Source organism: Engystomops pustulosus, chromosome 2 (genome assembly GCF_040894005.1).
Source record: "Engystomops pustulosus chromosome 2, aEngPut4.maternal, whole genome shotgun sequence".
Lineage (NCBI taxonomy): Eukaryota > Metazoa > Chordata > Amphibia > Anura > Leptodactylidae > Engystomops > Engystomops pustulosus.
The window spans coordinates 87,538,996-87,560,070 of record NC_092412.1 but is presented as its reverse complement, the minus strand read 5'-3'; the positions used below and the strand labels follow the sequence as shown (position 1 = coordinate 87,560,070).

Genomic DNA, 21,075 nt, shown 5'->3' with positions numbered 1-21,075 from the left:
CCCAAAGCATGATGGAACCTCCAACAAATTTTACAGTGGGTAGCAAGTGTTTTTCTTGGAATGCTTTGTTTCTTGGGCACCATGCATAATGCTTTATTGTATGACCAAACAACTCAATCTTTGTTTCATCAGTCCACAGGACCTTCCTCCAAAATCAAACTGGCTTGTCCAAATGTGCTTTTACATACCTCAGGCGACTCTGTTTGTGGCATGCCTACAGAAACAGCTTCTTTTGCATCACTTACAGCTTCTCCTTGTGCTATGTGCACTGTATTGTTGACCGATTCACAGCGGCACCATCTGTAGCAAGATGATGCTGCAGCTCTTTGGAGGTGTTCTGTGGATTGTCCTCACCATTCTTCTTCTCTGCCTTTCTGATAATTTTCTTGGCCTACCACTACTGGGCTTAACAAGAACTGTCCCTGTGGTCTTCCATTTCCTTACTGTGTTCCTCACAGTGGAAACTGACAGGTTAAATCTCCGAGACAACTTTTTGTATCCTTCCCCTGGACAACTATGTTGAGCAACCTTCGTTTTCAGATCATTTGAGAGTTGTTTTGAGAAGTCCATGATGCCACTCCTCGGAGGAGATTCAAATAGGAGAACAACCTGCAAGTGGCACCTTAAATACCTTTTCTCGTGATTAGATACACCTGGCTATGAAGGTCAAAGCTCAATGAGGTTACCAAAAATTTGATTTTTTCAAAAGCCTTCCATTTAATTTACCACATACCTAGAACCAAAAAAGCTGTCAGTAAGTGACAAAAGTCCCCCTCGCTGAGCACAGACATTATTAAATTAGGTTATGGTAATATAACTTGCGTCTATCATTAAATAAGTATCACTATGGTTTTTGTCTATAGAGAGAATAATTGTTCATTAAATATTAAATGACTTGTACAATTTTCATAGGTTTTTTTCCTCGATCCTGCTCAAGTTTATGCTGCTGATTATGTGAAGCTAGCTGAATTATTCTACCAACACAATGTGCCTCTCAGGTATTGTATGGTAACTGGCATAAGAATAACTATCCATTATAAAAATGAAATGGTAATGTTGTAATTCTGCATCCGTAGACATAAATATGCATAAGGGGAAATCTGAGTGTAACAACAAATAAACTGTTCCATATTTTCCCATGAATACACATGCATACTTGGGGGAGCCATCCGATAGTACCTTGAGATCCACTAATCTCTAAATTATGTAAACCCCATGTCTATTTATAAGTATCTGGGATTTTAAGAGTTGTCAAAATGAATAAGAGACAGATATATATCAAGGAGTTCGTGAGAAGATGATATTTTGTAATGAAAGCCATCACAGTAAGCATTTAATGTATTTTTCGGACAATAAGACACAATCCAGATTTGGACATTTTTTTATATATTAAATTAAAAATACAGCATTGCCACGTACACACAGCTGGTCTACATGCACACACACTGCTCTGCTACATACCCAACCCTGCTTCCTACAGCCATGCTGGACAATCCTGCCTTTCGCTACAATAGTAAGAATACTTCTTTATATTGCAAGCTCCAGTCCTCTTGCTCCCATTGCAGATACTGCATAGATTCTGCCCCAGCCGGTCACAATGGATCAAAAGTAATAGGTGACATGTTGCTTTGTTGCAGTTGATGAAAAATCTGCAGCGGAAAGGTGTTTTTTTTTCCAGCATTGTTCATGCATGGGATTGGTTTTAATCACACATACTGTTATGCTACTATATGCTGTGGTTTTTCTGCACAGGAAATTCTGCATGTCAAAAACCGCAGGCAATACACACCACAAGCACTTACCCTAATTTTACATTATATTCTTTATGTAATTAGCCTAGCAATGGTGACAAATTATATGAAAAATATAGGTAAATATTACTGTGCACTTTCTCAGAGTGGGGGGGGGGGGTGTTTCTTGAGGAACTTTGGTCCAAAACTAGAAATGTCCCATGAGAGATGTGACAAGTACTTTTTCATATTCCTGTATCTACAGAATTGTTTTATTTACTATTTCATTTTTTACATTTTTTTTATAGGATTGGTTTGGTGTTTGTGGTTAGTTCTACTGAAAACGGTGAAACCATTGAAGATGCTGGAACTGCATTATTGCGTGCCTTTAATTACGTGGCTGATGAATCAGACACTTCTCATGCTTTTTCTTTACTTATTAGTGTATGTATTTATCAAGTTTTTTCACTCACATAGTCTATCTCTTGATGTTCTGAGCATTTAAATGTAAAGGAAATCTACCACTTAAATCCATCATGATAAACAAGGAACACTTAACCACAGTCATGGTGCCTGGATCTATGAGTATTTTCTTATATTTGTTATCCATGGCCTCCGTCCTTCTAAAATCAACTTTTAAATTATGCTTTTGATTCAGAAGTGCTTTAGGGGCATTACCAGAGCCCCAGAGGAAAAAGCACCCAGAATCCAATCAAAATTGTGTTGCATATCTCACACAGCAGAGCTGCACTTTTTGTCAAACCGCCTTAATCTTAATCTTGATCAAGATTAAGGCTGTTTTTGTCGATCTGCTGTTGGATGACAAATATATGAAGGTTACCATAATCACGGTGAGTCACAATAAGCCGTGACACATCTCTGTAAAGGGAAAAAGTTACAGCTTTTTGAATGAGAGGGAGGAAAAGACAAACGGAAAAACAGACTTCTGAAGGGTTAAAATGTTGCATGTTGTCTTTTCTTGAAATATTAGATTGTGTCACTAGAAATTCTAATATAAAGTGCCCACATGGAGTTACCCCTAATGTGGGTAAAGTTTTGTCTCATCACACATTAACAGTCACAGAAGTTTTTAATAAAGTAGATTAGAAAAATGTTCACAACACCCCCCTTCCTCCACACAATATTAAAATGAGCTGAAATGACTTCTGTTTTAAAATAGATGAAGTGTTTGCAATCTTAAAGGACCAAAGTTGTCGGACCAAAGACCCCAGTCATAAAAAGATAAACCTACAATATTACTACCTAGTATCTATGGAATGTATACATTGGAATGTATGTAGCCTATCAATCGTTAAGTTTTATTTACAGAACTTTTAAATATCTTTTACAGATGTACAATAAAATAGATGATGGAGAATCGTTGACTAAGGATATTGTGAAGTCTGTACTGAAATACCATTTTCCTCAGGCTGATGTAGACAGTGTCTTGGGTTCAAATTCTGAATACAATCTAAGGTTGAAGGTTAGTGGTCTCATATAATTAAGAAACTTTTAATTTTAGCTGTTTGACAGAAAACCATTAACTCTGAAGTGAAAAGCAAATTAAGATTATCAGCAACATAAAGGTAAAAGTAGTTGAAATAATAAGTTCTATGACCCGTGTGACTACAGCTGTCATGTTTTCATGTCTAGATGAACAGAGAAAATAAAAACTAAACTAGAACTAAATCAAATAAGGTCCCCTCTTCTTGTAGCACAGAATGCAGTTTTGCGCCAGTTAGTGTCTGCAGTACTGACTCACCTTAGATACTGAGTGGCATTTGGACAGTGTCAAGAGAGACTAGGAGGCAGCCAGGGATCCAGGCAATATGTCATTATAGAAATAAAATCAATGGTATTATGACATTTATTTATTTAATTAAACCACTCTTTGGACCTGTCTTAAAGGAGTTCTGCAACCAACTTCTTTTAACCCCTTAATGACTTGGCCTTTTTTAGTTTTTCACTTCCATTTTTCACTCACCAACTTCAAAAATCTATAACTTTTTTATTTTTCCACAGAAAGAGCTGTGTTATGGCTTATTTTCTGCTTAACAAATTGCCCTTTATAGTGATGGTATTTAATATTCCATGGCGTGTACTGGGAAGCGGGAAAAAAATTCCAAATGCAGTGAAAATGGTGAAAACCCACATTTGCAACGTTTTCATGTGGGCTTGGAGTTTACAGCTTTCACTCTGCGTCCCATATGACATGTCTACTTTATTCTTTGGGTCGGTACGATCACGTGGATACCAAATTTGTATAGGTTTTATAATGTTTTAAAAAAAATTAAAACCTCCTGTACAAAATATATATTTTTTTATTTTGCCATCTTCTGGCGCCAATAACTTTTTTTTATACTTTGGTGTACAGAGCTGTGGGTGATGTCATTTTTTGCAAATTTTGATGGCGTTTTCATTGCTATAATTTTTGGGACTGTGCGACCTTTTGATCACTTTTTATTAATTTTTTTACATTTTTCAAAATGGCAAAAACATTTTCGACTTTGGACGCTATTTTCCGTTACGGGGTTAAACGCAGTCAAGAAACATTATTATATTTTGATAGATCGGACATTTTTGGACGCGGCGATACCTGTTTATGATTTTTACTGTTTATTTATATTTATATCAGTTCTAGGGAAAGGGGGGGGGATGATTTGAATTTTAGGTTTTTTTATTATAATATTTTTTTTTAAACTTTTTTTTATTTTTACTTTTACTGTTTTTCAGACTCCCTAGGGTACACTAACCCTAGGTAGTCTGATTTATCCTATCATATACTGCCATACTACTGTATGGCAGTATATGTGGATTTTACTCCCCATTCATTACAATGTGCAATTAGCACATTGTAATGCATGGGTTAAAACGAAGTAGCCTTGGGTATTCGGAACACCCGAGGCTACCATGGTGACGGATCGCCGCTCCCCGTGACTTCATCGGGGAGCGACGATCCGCGACAAGATGGCGGCACCATCTTTTTGAAGCCGCCGGCAGCATTGCCAGCGGCGATCGAGGTGAATATGCAGCAAAGACTTACTGGCTATGGAGAGGGCTCAGCCCGCAATCTGTCAGCAGTTGTAACAATGCAAAGCTGCTAACAGTGTTAGGGAGCGGTCAGAGCTGTTCAACCATACCTTGGTTTATTTTGCTAGTAGCAGCAAGACTGTGAAAAGTGACCTTCTTCCAAAGACTCTTAGTGGTATTTAAACCTGAGGAGTGTTCTATTTTATGCATTATACTGCTCTACAAGTGAAAGCTTTAGGATCATAGTAAAAGGAGGGGGGCTGTGGATGAACTCGATGCAGAGATCAGATCTTTAAGTTGACTATCGGGGTATGTGATATTACCTGGTTTATACAGAAACTATATCTATACAGATGTCTGTTTTATGTGGGAAATCATTATGAACTTGCTATAGTTCTGCACAAGAATTTAGTTAAATGGGTTGGATTTAAAAGCTTTTTATCTAGGCTCCAGGTTGTAAGTAAATATTAAAAAGCTGATACTTTCCTCTTCCAGTGCTCCCAGTTAGCCACAGCGTGGCCCGTCCCTGCTGGCTTCTATTCATTTGCAGATGGCAGTGACACAGGTCAGCAGCGATGCAGCTGCTATAGCAGGACTTGCAGGTGATAGCAGGCACGTAATTGCCGCCGGGCTCTTTATAGAAACAGAAGTCGACAGTGAAGGGCATCTCTGTGGCTGAATGAGAGGCTGGAGGAGGATCACCTCTTTATAATTATCTTACCTCTCTGGGGCCATGCATTAAAAAAGTTTTTTTTAAATCCCGGACAACGGCATCAGGGTTCTGCGCCTGTTTTCTGTCAGACTTTGCGTGTTCTTTTAGGTGCAAACTGCTTTCACAGGTATATAAGAAATGCCTGTGTCACATTTGAGTCGCACATGACTGTTTGGTGGCACGGTTGCACTATGCTTCACACAACACAAATTCCGGCACTGAAAGGCGCGTCGAACAGTGAGCCCCATACAACATTCAAAGTCCGACAGAATTGTGTCACATGCCCCATGTTAAAGGTGCACCAAAAAAACTGCTGCACTCTCTCTGGCAGTGCGGAAGGCACCAGATTGATGCAGAATTTGTGCCAGAAATCATGAATCCGGCGCACTCTGCACTACACACAGGTTAACTGCACATAGTGCAATTTGCACTGTTCTGAGTAAATGTGCCCCTATGTGTATATCTATTGATTCAGATGTGTAATATGGTTTTATGCAGTTCACAAAGTAGGTCAATGTTGCCTAGAAAGCTCAGAAAGGCGTCAACATAGGATTAACGATGGGCTAAAAGCTACTTTGGACCAAATGTGCAGCCTCATCTTCTGAATTTCCTGTGATATTACCTTTATTAACACAATTTTAAACCTCTTACAATTTTATATTTGCTAAACATTGCTAAACTTAATTAACCTTATAAAAGGAGTATCCACAGATTCCCAGCTGCATTTTGAAGTAGGTAAAACGGGGTACTTCAGAGTTGTGTAGATTGCATGTTCTCAAAAGTTATTCCTGCCAGGAAGTCTTCTTCTTGTTCCCGTTTACTGAAAGTAAATCTGATGAAGTTGAAGACATCAACATGAAGAAATTCTAATAATAAATAAGATAAATGGCACATTGTAGAGATTAGTCTCTCATTCCTTTGCCTTTGGCATTTGGAGAGGGGTCTGGAGTGGGAGGTGGTGTCTAATTTATGATTTTGTACTACAAGCAAACTGTTGGTTAGGGAAACATTAGTTAGGCATATTAAACCACGTTTTAGATGTGTTTGATGAAGTTTCATTATTGTTTCCCAGCTGTTAATTGCCTCATCAGGATGCAAGGCTGTTTATCAGAGAAATGCCTATAAAATGTGCACATTAATAATAAGTTTATGGTTCATAACTGTTTTTCTACTTATTTTGCGTATTTTATCAATGATATATGTGCTATTGACTTGTTGGGATATGATGTTCATAACAAAGTATTTTCCTACTTTTAGCTAGAAACAAATTTTGAAAAATAATTTGTAAGGTTTATTTGGCTTTTATATAATTGCTTATGCGACAGGGAACTATTTTTCCAGGTTAATAAATTGTGAAGAGGTAAGAGCCCAAAATGATATACCTTTTATGTGAAACCACATCTTTCCCTGTCAGTGGTGGTATATGTAGTACTGCTTTGTGGCAATTGAAATGAAAAGTGTCCATATAATACATGTGTGGCTTTCAGAGAGCACATCACCAAGCCCATTCATAGAGGATAGCACAAATCTTATTAGGTATATAGATATATATTGTTCTCATAAGACATTCCTTGAAAGATGCACTTCTTAAAGAAGCCTGCCATATAGATGGTACAGTCTTTCTTGGTCCCAGATCCCATCAGTTGCTATTTAGAGATGAGCGAACATACTCATCGTAAATCGCGTACTCACAACTGCTCGTTGCTCAGACGAATATTTCACCAGCTCGAGAAAATGGCATCTCCCGCCGTTTTGATTTTTGGCTGCCAATCACAAGCCAGGAGACTCTGCAGTATACCCAGCATCACATGGTACACTTACATGTCGATTAGCAGTGGTTGGCTGGCCTGATCAGGTGACCCTGGAATATACTAGCCACTGCCCGCGCTGCTCGGATCATTCTCTGTCTGGATGCCGTTAGGGATAGAGCTGCTGCTGGTCAGGGATAGCGTTAGGGTGTTCTATTAGATTAGTGTTAGGCAGGAGTGTTTCTACAAGAACCCAACAGCCCTTGTTAGCGCTACAATAGCGATATTTATTTATTTTTTTATTTGCTTGTGGCTGGGCTTGCTGGCACTAGGAGTGCAGCTACTACCATATTGTGACAAATTTGCAGGGAGACTTGCGAAATTTGTTCATAAAGATATAAAAAAAAAACAAAAGTTATAAAAACAAACAAAAATTTCTCTCTTAATTTTTTTTGGGGGTGGGAAATCTCCGTTATAGCAATGACATTTTGTCTACTGTAGTTGAATGGTTGTGCCTGCTACTGTTTAGCAAGCTAGTCTCCAGAAATCCCAATCCACATTCTCTATGCTGGTGAAGCGTACTGTACATCACGTGTTGCGCAATCAAATACGGTCTTTTTGATTACGGGACATTTTTAAAAAAAATTGTCTGTGTTGGTTAGAAACTAGCCATAGCAATCATCTTCGGAGGTTGCTGTCTGATCTCTTCTGCACGTTTTTGTTCTTCTATAAATCCAAAAAAACAAACATAAAAAAAATTACCAAAAAAAAATGTACAGTTTATATTTCTCTTTTGTCTATAAAATAGACTTTTATTTGGAAAATGTTGTACCCGAGGGCTAAGGGTAGAGGACGAGGGCGTGGGCATCCAATTATTGCAGGGGTCAGAGGCCGTGGTCCTGGGCGGGGTGAGACACTACCTGCTGATGAGGGAGCAGGGGAACGCCGCAGAGCTACACTCCCTAGCTTCATGTCTCAACTTACTGGGACTCGTGGTAGAGCACTCTTGAGGCCACAACAGTGCGAACAGGTGATGTCGTGGATTGCGGACAATGCTTCGAGTCAGTCTTCCACGTAGTCTACCCATGTTACCCAAGTGAGCACTCCTCGAGCTCCTCCACCTCAACCTCCTTCCCCCCAGTCTGCCCCCTCCCAGGAAAATTTGCGTCATACTCTGAGGAACTGTTTTCTGGACCCTTCCTAGAGTCACAAACCACTTCTCAGGTTGCTGCTGAGCTCTTTCCCGATGCCCAGGTTTTCCAATGGTCACAGTCTGTGGGTGATGATGACATTGTTGACGTAGTGGAAGAAGTGTGTAAAGAGGTGTCGGACGATGAGGAGACACGGTTGTCAGACAGTGGTGAAGTTGTTGTCAGGGCAGGAAGTCCGAGGGGGGAGCAGACTGAGGGATCGGAGGATGATGAGGTGACAGACCCAAGCTGGGTTCATAGGCCGGCTGAAGACAGTGCTTCTGAGACGGAGGCGAGTCCTATACCAGAACAGGTTGGAAGTGGCAGTGGTGGGGCCAGACGGAGAGGCAGGGCCAGAGCTGGTGCATCAGCGCCAAATGTTTCATGTAGTGAAGCTCCCGTGGCGAGGGCTAGTCGTTCTCAAGTCTGGAGGTTCTTTAAAGAAACCGTGGATGACCGACGGACTGTGGTGTGCAACCTGTGCCACACCAGGATAAGCAGGGGTTCCACCACTACTAGCTTAACCACCACCAGTATGCGGAGGCATATGAGTTCTAAACACCCCACTCAATGGAACCAAGGCTGTTCACCTCCGGCCGGGCCCACCACTGCTCCTTCCCCTAACATCGTTTTAACTGCAGCAACTTTAATCTACTACTATAACCTTTTTACCTCTAAAATCTATCTTTTCACTCCTCATTTCTCACCTCCTTACGTTCACCTCGGGTGCCATAACCGTCCCCACTGCCTCTACAGGTCGTCTATATAGCAGCCTCCACACGTCGTCTCGATAACTCCCATCACACGGCGTCTGAATAGCTGCCTCCACACGTCGTCCCCTTAGCAACGAGCTATGTCAGGCTACATTTTTGGATGTTTTACCGGCTGTGATTTTCTGGTGTTTTATATGGCTCGCTCATTTTGACAATGGATGCAAAGCTGTATGACTGAGTGCGCGTCTCCCCCCCCCCCCACATGCCTCCACACGTTGTCTCCATAGCAGCCTCCACACGTCGTTTCCATGGCAGCCTCCACACGTCGTCTCCATTGCAGCCTCTAGATGCCGTCTCCTTGGGTGCCTCCACACGCCGTCTCCTTGGGTGCCTCCACGCGCCGTCTCCTTGGGTGCCTCCACGCGCCGTCTCCTTGGGTGCCTCCACGCGCCGTCTCCTTGGGTGCCTCCACACGCCGTCTCCTTGGGTGCCTCCACACGCCGTCTCCTTGGGTGCCTCCACATGTCGTCTCCATAGCAGCCTCCAAAAGTCGTCTCCATAGCTCCCTCCACATGTCATCCCCTTAGCAAACGAGCTGTGTCAGGCTCATTTTTCGGAGGTTTCACCAGATATGTTATGGAACTTGGTCAATCTGTCGCCGCCATGCTGTGTTATCAACTAAATATACCGTCAACCTTTTGTTCATATAGGAAATCATTTCAGCGTTTCTTGCTCACCTCCTTTGGTTCCTCTCTGCCGCCATAACCAGGCCAAATACTGATACGTACAGTGCTACACGTTATCCTCGCCAAAAGGAATTTTTTAAATTTGTTTGAAGCCTGAGTCCACTTGGGGTATGTCGCCATGCCGCTCTCTAACCTGCCGCTGCAAACGCTGCCTCCGCATGCCGTCCCCTATTGTGTCAGGGTCAATTATTGGGTGTTTTAGATGCTATCTCGCCTCACTCGGTCACTCTGTCATGGCCATGCTGTTGCCCATAATTTTGGCATAATGGTGCGATTAAGCAGCCTCAGAGGCATCCATGCATGCTGCCCCTGCTGTTTCCTGTCCATTTCTGTGGTGTTTCCATAATTTTCTGAGGTTTCCAGGTTTTTGGCCAAGTTTCCCTGTGCAGAGCCTTGGTCCCCTTGAAAAATGCTCAAGTCTCCCATTGACTTCAAGAGGTTCGTTATTCGAAACGAGCACTCGAGCATCGGAAAAAGTTAGACTCAAATAACGAGCACTCGAGCATTTTAGTGCTCGCTCATCTCTATTGCTATCATTATTAAAAAGTGTTCTAGTCTGAACCGTTATAGACCATAGTTTTATGTGGATTTGTAAAAAAAAGGACACCAGACTGATGCAGATTGGTCAAGATTCGGCATGGTAAACTACACGTAGCCTTATGGAGGAGATTTAACAGAAGTGTCTGAGATACCAGATGTTCTGGTTGTTTATGGCAACCAATGAGAGCTCAGCTTTCATTTTATATGTTGTGACAGCTCTCAGGCATCTCTGATAAATCTCTCTCACTGTCTCTCATATAAAGATAATAAGCTGTAAAAGTCTAAATACCTACTTCATACCACACATGCAGTGTTTTTTGGATTAAAAGAGAGCATGATATAGATCACCAATATCAGATCAATCTTGTGAGATTGCAGCATTTAGTCAGATGTTGCAACCTTTTCACTGCAGAGTGAGCACAACACTATACTTTGTGATTGTCATTGCAGCTGAATCCCCATTCATTTGAATAGGACTTGGATACAACAAAACAAATGAATGAAGGCATCATCAACCAACAAAAAGAAAGCAGGGCTTGTGCTACAATCTCGTGAAACAGCTTATATTTTAATTTTACACCTTTCTTACAGTTTGAAAGATCTTTAATTAATTATATTATTTACATAGCATATAATCTCTGTTACTGGAACTACCTTAAAGGGGTTGTCCCAACATTACAGGTTATTCCTCAACTACAGGAGAGGGGCTAAGATGGTCATTGGTGAGGGTCCTACTGCTGGGATCGATCATGCATGCTTGACCTATAATAGAGAACACAATTGCTGGAGGATCTCGTACTTGTGGCCAAGAAGTGCTAATAAACCGCTTCTGCCTTCTCTAGCTGTGTATGATGTGATAAGCATGACAGCAGAAGAAACTGCAATGTCGTCAAAAGACGTTGCTGCAGACTTTGGATCTGCACTTGATCAGCAGCCGGTCCATGATGAATTTAAAATGTCTTATTCGCAATGTGTAAAATTTTTCAGAATGCTACATTTTTCCACATCGCACTCATCAACAATTTGGTGACTATAAAATAATATAAAAATAAATATAAAATAATACCAAAATAATATCCCAATAATAAATGCTCTAGTGCCCAAAAGAACTTAAATAAATTCACAATCCTTATCCATAAAAAAAATCTAAAGATTGGCTAGGGGGGGCTGTAAAAAAATACTTCCCTCCTCTGGTGCTCCTGATCCCCTGCGCCACTGTAAGTAAAAAACAGGGGCTTGGCACCTCAGCTCTGGCAACTACGGCCCGTTTGGCACACCTACAGAATTTTTATGAAAGTCGGACAACCCCTTTAAAATTAGAAGACACAAAATCTCCCTATATCCCTATGTCACTGCAGATTTTTCAAACTTATCCTTTGCCTTTTTCCATTCCATAAATATTTCCTTAACAGTATATTAAGTACAGGCAGTCCCCGGGTTACATACAAGATAGGGTCTGGAGGTTTGTTCTTAAGTTGAATTTGTATGTAAGTCGAAACTGTATATTTTATAATGGAAGTTCTAGACAATTTTTTTTCTTTTGCCCCGGTGACATTTGGAGTTTCAAAATTTTTGGTGTAATTGGACCAAGAATTATCAATAAAGCTTCATTACAGGCATCTTACAGCTGATAGTTGCAGTCTGGGACAATAGTAAAGCATCCAGAGAGCTTCACAAGAGGTCACAGTGGGCAGAGGGGTCCGTCTGTAACTATGGGTTGTCTGTAAGTCAGGTGTCCTTAAGTAGGGGACCGCCTGTACTGAAAATTGTACAGTGCAGTATTATCAGAACATTCCTGCTTATAGGAATTTCTTAAATATCTTCATATATTTTTGTGTTTGCTACATTTAATGGTTACGTTATAATTTTCTGATGAAAGAACATACTTTTGAAAGACACTTGGTGCATAATCGAGCTTTGCATGCTACATCCCTTAAGTGCCGATGCAGTTAACATTCATGTCTTATGGCATTAGCAACTTCCATGTTACAGTCAGAATAATTTTGTTTAAGACAGTTGTTCTTCTAATTTAAACAGGCAGGAGCAACCTTTTATAAGAAGAGTGGCCTGGGCCCATTGCCGCAAGTTCTTTTTAATGGTGTGCCCTTTAACAGTGAGGAGATGGATATAGAAGAGATGGAGACAGTTATTCTACAGAAGATCATGGATGCCACAGGGTTCTTCCAGAGGGCAGTGTTCATGGTAAGCTTATCATTCACAAAGCATATGAGATGGATAGATATTTCTAATATTTAGTTAAAGCTGTGTTTGCATGATGTACAGGCTGTCATTTCCTGCAGCCATACAAGTGATTGCTTTATATTACATTTACCTTGTACATCAACTCAGAGACACAGTCAGTACAAGGAAGACATCAAAAAGAAAATGCATAAGGATCATGAAAACGGCATTTATTGCTAGAGAGGAAAAGGCACAGAATAGTAGTGGGTAATCTTCAGTTTAACTATATAATCCCTGGCCTTTTTTCAAAAGCTATCCTCCAAAAAGACCAAAGCCATTGCTTTTGTAAACCACAGTTTTATTTTTAAATACACAACTGTAACAGTTCAAACTTGATGGCAATGTTTCCCATAAAGTTCTGTTTATATGTGAATTGTTTTATTGTTTCCTTTATTTGTTTTAATTGCTGAAGTCCTCCAATTCTAATTTGACCTCTAAATTTAATAATAGAATGACACTTATTAATTACGTAGGCAGAGTCATAAATAGAACTAAATTAATATATATTAAGAAATATAAACACTGAAGCAATTTTTAACATATTACTGAACACATTCTAGTTTCTTAGGGCTAGTTATACCAAGAGACAATAACCACATACTGACTAAATTGTACCCTCCACACTCCTATATAAATAATAGTCCAACATTTATGCCACCTATTGAAATTATGTCACCATGGCCCTTATACCCACATTAACATATAGGTATTGTGTCCACAACAGACACCATGTGGCCCATAAAGAAATGATTCCCCCTTCTCTGCGCCATATGGAAATGCCCTTTTTTTCTGTCAATTAACCACTTTAGACAGTTTGTATGTAAAGGCACCGCCCTTTTTTTTCTCTGACCAGTGTCTTTCTGTGGTAATAACTTTTCAACACTTTAACTTATCTAAGGGATTTTAGATTTTTTTAGTGGTAAAAATTTTTTTGGGGTAAGAATTCATCAATTTAGTAGTTTCAGATTAGACAAAAAGTCACAACACTAATTTTTTTTGTAGAAAATTTATGCCATTTGTCGTCTTTCTAATTCCATAATTTATTTTCCGTTTCTTATTTGGTATGGAAGCTAGGTTTATAGTTTTAATAGCAAGTTCTCATTTTTATACCATTTAAAGAAAGCTATATTTTTGGTTACCAGTTTTTTAGAAGCTTATGTACTATAAATCCCCACAAGTAACACCATTTTATAAACTTAACATCTGAGATCATTCAAATCAACATTTTGGAATTCTGTTAACTTTTTCATTGTTTCCAAGAAATCAAACAAAAAAGGAGTGGAAATTTTTTGGGTATTAGAGATAAAAATACACCCCACAATTTCTAGGATGTTTCTCTCAAGCATCTCAGTAGTGGATGTCAACTGCTGTTTTGGCAGAAGGGGAATTGGGATTGAATTGGCAGGGGATTTGGGTACAAATGTTTTCAGGTGCCACAGTATACTTTCAGAGCTCCTAAAGTACCAGTGCAATAGATTACCCCTAAAAATGAAACGCCTCTCAAAGAATTTTTCTAGGATTTAAGTTTGCATTTAAATCCCTGAGGCGCTGGCCCAAATTTATCAAAACATGAATGTTGCAGAGTAAAAAATTGCATTTTTTCTCAAATATGTCATTTTAGTGCCAAATTTATTTTGCCTAACTCATGCCACTTTAGACAAACACACCAAAAATCTTTATGCAGGTTCTCCCAGGTACAGCAATACTCCAGAAATAGTCTACAGACGAGACCTACAACAGGGCTCAAAAGGGAAGGACCGAAATTTAGCTTTTGGAGCTCCTTTTTCACTAGATTGCTTTTGGGGTGCCATGCCGTGTGAGCAGAGCTCCTGAGCCTCCTATATTGGAGTGCTGTCATCACTCTCGTCTTCTAGTGATCTGGAAGAACCCTGAGAAGGCACCCTCAGGAAGCCCCAGGAACTTCTTGCACAGAAGCCCGAGGGTACCTTCTCGGGCTCTTCCAGGACACTAAAAGATGATGGTGATGACAGGAGTTAGCATTTGAATCCAGAATACTATATGCCTCCAACACCGTATAGGTTTTTTGGGCCATACTGAAGTAACTACTGGTTGCCATGAAGTGCACTGTGTATTGGTCATAATATACCGTAATATGACACTAGGTACAAATATCACCTCAAACTATCACCACAAGATGTCTTCAGCTCCGTGCAGCTTATCTCAGAACTCTGCACCTAAAAACACCACAGTCACTTGCAGGAGAATGTCACAGAGATAAAACTACCTCTTAATTTAGAAAAGATTAAGAAATGAAGCAGCACTGTGAAACCAGATTTAAATCCAAAATAGGGTGCAGGCTTGTTGAGGTCCGACTCAAGGATCCCAAAGTTCCAATAATCCAAGGTAGAGAAGCAGCACTCCGTAACAAATAAGTGTTTATTTCAGAAATGGGAAATACAATACATACAGTATATTTATATAGCAACAATATCCTCTTATTAATTAGTTTATTTCATTTATTAATATTTAGTAAAGAAATACCCCCATTAATTTTATATATTTATATGTAACCCTGCACCCCTTCAGAGCAGATTCCCTCAGCAATCCATATGTAGTCAGCCATTCCCTAATAAGTAATATGTAGCATAGCAGATCTAACTAGTTTATTCAGTTAATTTAGCTAATAAATATGTTGTTCAGCAGCCCCAGTTATAAATACAATGGGGCAGATTTATCAAGCTTTCTGAAAGTCAGAATATTTCTAGTTGCCCATGGCAACCAATCACAGCTCCCTGAGCACTGGTAAAATGAAACCTGAGCTGTGATTGGTTGCCATGAGCAACTAGAAATATTCTGACACCTTGATAAATTTTCCCCAATGTCTAGGAGCCTCCAATTGTGCTCAGTCTTCTATTATATGGTTCAGGAGACCCACTCCTAAGATACAGTCGTGGAGCCACCCCCATTATAATATACTGTCTAGAAGTGACCCCTTTATAATATACTGTGCAGGAGCTGCCCCCCACCCATTATAATATATTGTCTAGAAGCGCCCCCTTATAATATACTGTCAAGGGGCCCAATCCCCTCCCCCTCTAATAATATACTGTCCAGGAGTCCCCCCTCCCTGAAATACTGTCCAGGATCTCCTCTCTTAATGATATACTGTCCAGTAGTCCCCTCCCCATATATATACTGTTCTGGAGCCCTCACCCCAATTATATACTGTCCAGGATTTCCTGCCCCCTCCTCTCCCAATGACAAAGTGTCCAGGAGTTTACATGTGCCCTCCCTACTAATATACTGTTTATGAGTTTTGAACCCCCTACCCCATAATGATATACTGTTTCTACACACACCCCCTAAAAAGAATACTATCCAGCAGGAATTCCCAACCCTCCATAATAATATACTGTCCAGCAGGAATTCCCAACCCTCCATAATAATATACTGTCCAGCAGGAGTTTTGACACCCCCCCCCCTAAAAATATACTGTCCAGGAGTAGGATCCATAAAAAAATAAATGTATTACCTACCTTGCTTCCCTAGTCCGACGATCCCCTGCGACTTCTCCTTTTCACGGAAGCAGCCAGGCAGGGTCACGCAATCTGCTGGACTGTGCGCACAGTGTATGACACGTCGGCATGATGATATATAATCACGGCCGCACCATATAGTGGACACTGACAGGCAGAGCGCATTGCCTCTAAATGACATACATAGGGGCAGATTTATCAAGCTGTCTTAAAATCTGAATATTTCTAGTTGCCCATGGCTCCGCTTTCATTTTACCAGTGCTCTGAATATTTTAAAGGGGATCTGTGATTGGTTGCCATGGGCAAATAAAAATATTCTGACAGTTTGATAAATCTGCCCCATAGAATTGCTTCTCTATCCCCTCTCTTGGCCTGAATCTGCCACCAGGCAGATACGGGCCCATACCAGGGCCAGGCGCGATCGCAGGGTGTGAAGGGATAGAAGGGAGCCTCCTGTACATGTAAACCTATGAGGATTGGAAGGTGAATGGAGTACCTACCCGTTCACCTTCTGTATTTAGAACTTCTATATCAGAAATAATAACAGTAGTGTGAACTGAGTCTGAATAACAAAGCTGTATGCTATTAAACATTTTCTCATGTGGTTTCTTTTTATGTATTTTTTACAGGGTCTGCTTAATGATCAGATGGATGTTGTAGATTTCTTGATGGACCAACCAAACATAGTTACCAGAATGAATCCCACAATTCTTACAAGTGAAAAAACCCACATTAATTTTATTTCAAGATCAGGTAATACAAAATGCAGTCTTCCTTTGTTAACTGGACTTGCGGTAAACGAGTATATACGGTATGTAATTTCATTAAGTATAAGCAGAGTTTCTCAGCACATTTTTTGTGCCGAACATTCCCCACTTGGCTTATACTCCGCTTTATAAAAAAAATAAACTCAGTACTCAACATTCCCGGGAAGCTACTCTTCTATCTTCATGTGCGCGGCAGGTCCGTGGCAGCCCTGTGGTCAGCGCTTCTTCTTTCTACAGGCTGGCGCAAGGACCGCAATGGCTCAGTGCACACGGCCCGGCTGGCGCACAACTATGATTGCAGACGGAGCTGCCGCGGTCCTGGTGCCTGCCTGAAGAAAGAAGAGACGCTGACAATGGATCTCCCGCGGACCTTCCGTGCACATGAATATAGAAGAGGAGCTGCCCGGGCCATCGGAATGATGAGTACCGAGTTTTACTACAGGGGGCTGGCTGCCTAGCTATCTACAACAGGGGGCTGGCTGCCTAGCTATCTACAACAGGGGGCTGGCTGCCTAGCTATCTACAACAGGGGGCTGGCTGCCTAGCTATCTACAACAGGGGGCTGGCTGCCTAGCTATCTACAACAGGGGGCTGGCTGCCTAGCTATCTACAACAGGGGGCTGGCTGCCTAGCTATCTACAACAGGGGGCTGGCTGCCTAGCTATCTACAACAGGGGGCTGGCTGCCTAGCTATCTACAACAGGGGGCTGGCTGCCTAGCTATCTACAACAGGGGGCTGGCTGCCTAGCTATCTACTAGGAGCCTATGACCAATGTATTTCAAAGCCTCGGCTTATACTCTAGTCAATAGGTTTTTCCAGTAAATACGGTAGTTTAGAACTTTCTGACTGTGTTCACCCCATTATATTGTCCATCTTTACAGCAATAGCTACCTAGTGATAAACCCACTCACATTATCCATTATCATATATACATCCTTGGGGTAGTGGCCTAGCTATGGTGTGAGAGCTCCTGCACCACCTGGGGCCGCAAACAGCATTTACAGCTGAACCCAGCAGCTATCCACCCCATTCCATGGGCCCTAAGGAGTGGAAGACAGCAAGGACACCCCTGGCCCCTCCAGCCTGTGCCACCCCGAGAGGTATCGGCCACTAACTTACCAGTCTCGTAGTGGCTGCAGAATCAGCTCCTGATATGATGGCTCCGCATAGTAGAGGCCGTTACTCATGCGGCGCTCGTGGAGTCATCTCCTCCAATGAGCCCTGAAGAGGTTAGAGGCCCTTACAAGTCATCACGAGTCCCGGATCATCCCTCTGCACCGTCCGCTTGTGACACGGACTCCAACATGGCCACTGAACTGCTTCAGGCGTGGTAGTGGCAGACATCCACGCTGCTCCCATGGCTGTGACCTCTCTGGTCCCCCCGGGCAAGGAGGGGGTGTCCCCCATAGCTGCTAAGCAAACCATGACAGTTGTTCCCATGGGTGTCCATGTGGAATCCAAAATGGCCAACAATCACAAGGTTTCAGGGACAGGGAGTGACCTGGGCACACAGGCAAATGCAAGCGGGGGATCACCAAACATAGGCAACCGAACCGCCTTACCAGCCCAACCTTCCATAGACCCGAAGACCACCAAGGGCCTGATGCCCGTAACAGAGGGACCTGCCCACAGCCTCAAGGCTTCTCAGATCTCTGGCCCCCAAGCAGAGCTGCCATCTATGGACTGGGCGACAGATAAGCAGCAACCACTAGGGACTCCCGTGCACCAGTTACTCGGGGCTCCAAGATCAGGGGGACATTCATCTCAGTCCACCCAAGAGGTTAGCATGTATGGTGAAATGGTGGCAGGGCCCCCAGTCGGCAGTGCTAAGGTCACCATCGGGGCCCCAGGACACATCCCCCGGCCATTGTCCTACTCACTCTCCAACAGGCCAATAGCCTCCCCTACAAAATTAATTTACACAACCTAGGGGCCGAACCCTAAACCCTTTACGTATTTCTCAGATGAAGGGGAAAAGACACATCAGCCACAACCACAGCAGAGGTCAAAAGTAAAGAGACCATAGTATACTCCAGAGCTGGGTGGTTTGCCACGCTCCCTGAACCCATCTGCACCGGCATTCTTTGCTACCCAAACCACAGAAATGTTCTCCTCACTGCAACCGTCAGTGTTTAGCCCGGTGATATTTCCGTACCATCCTGCTCTCATCTCACTGACTCAATCTCAACATGTATCTCTCCTTTCTCAAATGATAGAAGGACTAGCTTAACTACGCATTGTTAAAGCACATCTATAAGAGATTCCTACTAAGGAGGACATGGAGTGCTATATCTCCCGTTTAGAACAGTCCTGGAGCGCCAAAGTTGCGGTCCTTAGAGAAGAGGTCCAACCAGTACAGAATCGAGTGGAGGCTACTGAAACATTACAGACTGCGCTGCAGGCTCAAGTACCTTCTCATTCTGCCATACTCTCTGACCATACCTATCAGCTCCAGTACCTGGTGGACCAATTGGAAGACGCTGAAAACAGGGGAAGGCGAAACAATATTCATGTCCAAGGTTTACCAGAGTCGGTAGAATCCTCTTAGCTTCATGGAGTTCTCAGTTTCATATTCAATTCAATACTGAAGGTACCAGAGGACTCTCCTGTGGAACTGGATAGGGCCCATAGGGCTTTCCAAGCTCATCCTGCTGCCCAAGATCCTCCACAAGGTGTCATTTGCCGGGTATACCAGTACCAGTTAAAAGATGCTATCATGAATAATCAATGAATTGCCTACCAAGGGTTGCAACTACAACTGCTCCAGGACTTAAATAGTTTGACCCTCCTCAAACAACAGGCACTATTACGATTGTTGGACTCTCTACGTCAATGAAACATCCATTCCACTTGAGGGTTCCTGTTCCGCCTCCAAATTCACAAATCCGGCGCTACATATAACATTCGACACCTGGATGACCTTTCAGCAGTAGCAGCGGTACTCAACATACTGATACCCGACCTTCCTGCTTGGCCACAATTACCAATGCATTCAAATCAAAGGAACCCTGAGACCCCAATGTGCCCCCAGGAGACGAGCTCTCTAAGGACTTAACAGACCTGATAAAAATTATGAATATTCGAATAAATGTGGACGCCCACTCGCACGGTTCTTACACCCACGGTCTAGAATGATTCATATCCTCACATCAAAACTGCTGAGAGCAAGGTCACACACAACCCCGTTGATATTAGTGCGGAATTGGGTGCGTACTATACCCAACTCTATAATATTAGGGCCCAGCCCGCAGATTTGGACCCGGCTTCACTGTCAAAAAAATTGACACTTATGTCAGGGACACAGCTCCATCCCCCATTGACAAGGCAGTGACTGCAGCGCTGGGATCAGAATTCAGTGTAGCCCAAATAAAGGACGCCATTAAGAACAGATAGCTTCTCACCTGCCTTAAATAAGTTGTTCAATGCCATCTCCCCATCTGTAGCCTTTCACCCCTATTTGTTGGAGGCCAACAACAGTGTCCTGTTAAAGCCAGATAAAGACTTGCTGCTCCGGGCTAATTAAAGGCCCATATCCCTCTGAAATGTGGAATCCCTCTGAAAAGTTGTACTCCAAGATTCTGGCGGATGGTCTAGCCCCTCATCTCCCGAAATCAATTCTGACTAAGTGGAGTTCGTAAGGGGTATGGAGGCTAGGGATAACTTGAACAAAACATTTCTTCTAATGGCACACACACAAAAAAAGGTCGACTCCTGCCTGCCTCCAGTCGATCGATGCAGAGAAGGCCTTCGACAGAGGGTACGTTGGGGCTTCCTATCCACGGCCTTCTCTCGTCTGGGCTTAGGCCCTAAATTCTTCGGGAGATTCCTGGCCCTGTAAGACCACCCTAAAGCCAGAGTTGGGGCTAATTGGTTTATTTTCCAACCCTATCCAGAATAGAAATGGAATCCACCAGGGGTGTCCCCTTTCCCCCCTCCTTTGTAATCGTAATGAAGCACCTGGGTAATGCTATTATGAATAATCCTAGCATACATGGTATCCAAGTGGGTAAGCGTCAATATGAGGCGGCGTTATTTGCAGTTGACCTTTTGCTTTACATCTCTCAACCAAGGATCTCTATCCCATCCCTCCTCAAAGAATTTGAGTCTTATAGTCAGTTGAGCAATTTTAAGATTAATTACAGTAAGTCAGAGGATTTGAA

General features: G+C 42.1%; 1 protein-coding gene across 1 annotated transcript in view; it reads left to right on the top strand.

The window, feature by feature from the left end:
- Nucleotides 1-21,075, top strand: part of UGGT2 (UDP-glucose glycoprotein glucosyltransferase 2) — a 209,427-nt gene that overhangs the window by 75,688 nt on the left and 112,664 nt on the right. Inside the window, exons 14-18 of the mRNA XM_072135438.1 lie at nucleotides 913-998; nucleotides 2,039-2,174; nucleotides 3,082-3,213; nucleotides 12,447-12,611; nucleotides 16,777-16,900. Coding sequence (XP_071991539.1) covers nucleotides 913-998; nucleotides 2,039-2,174; nucleotides 3,082-3,213; nucleotides 12,447-12,611; nucleotides 16,777-16,900 — 643 coding nt within the window. The remainder of the gene's footprint in view (nucleotides 1-912; nucleotides 999-2,038; nucleotides 2,175-3,081; nucleotides 3,214-12,446; nucleotides 12,612-16,776; nucleotides 16,901-21,075) is intronic.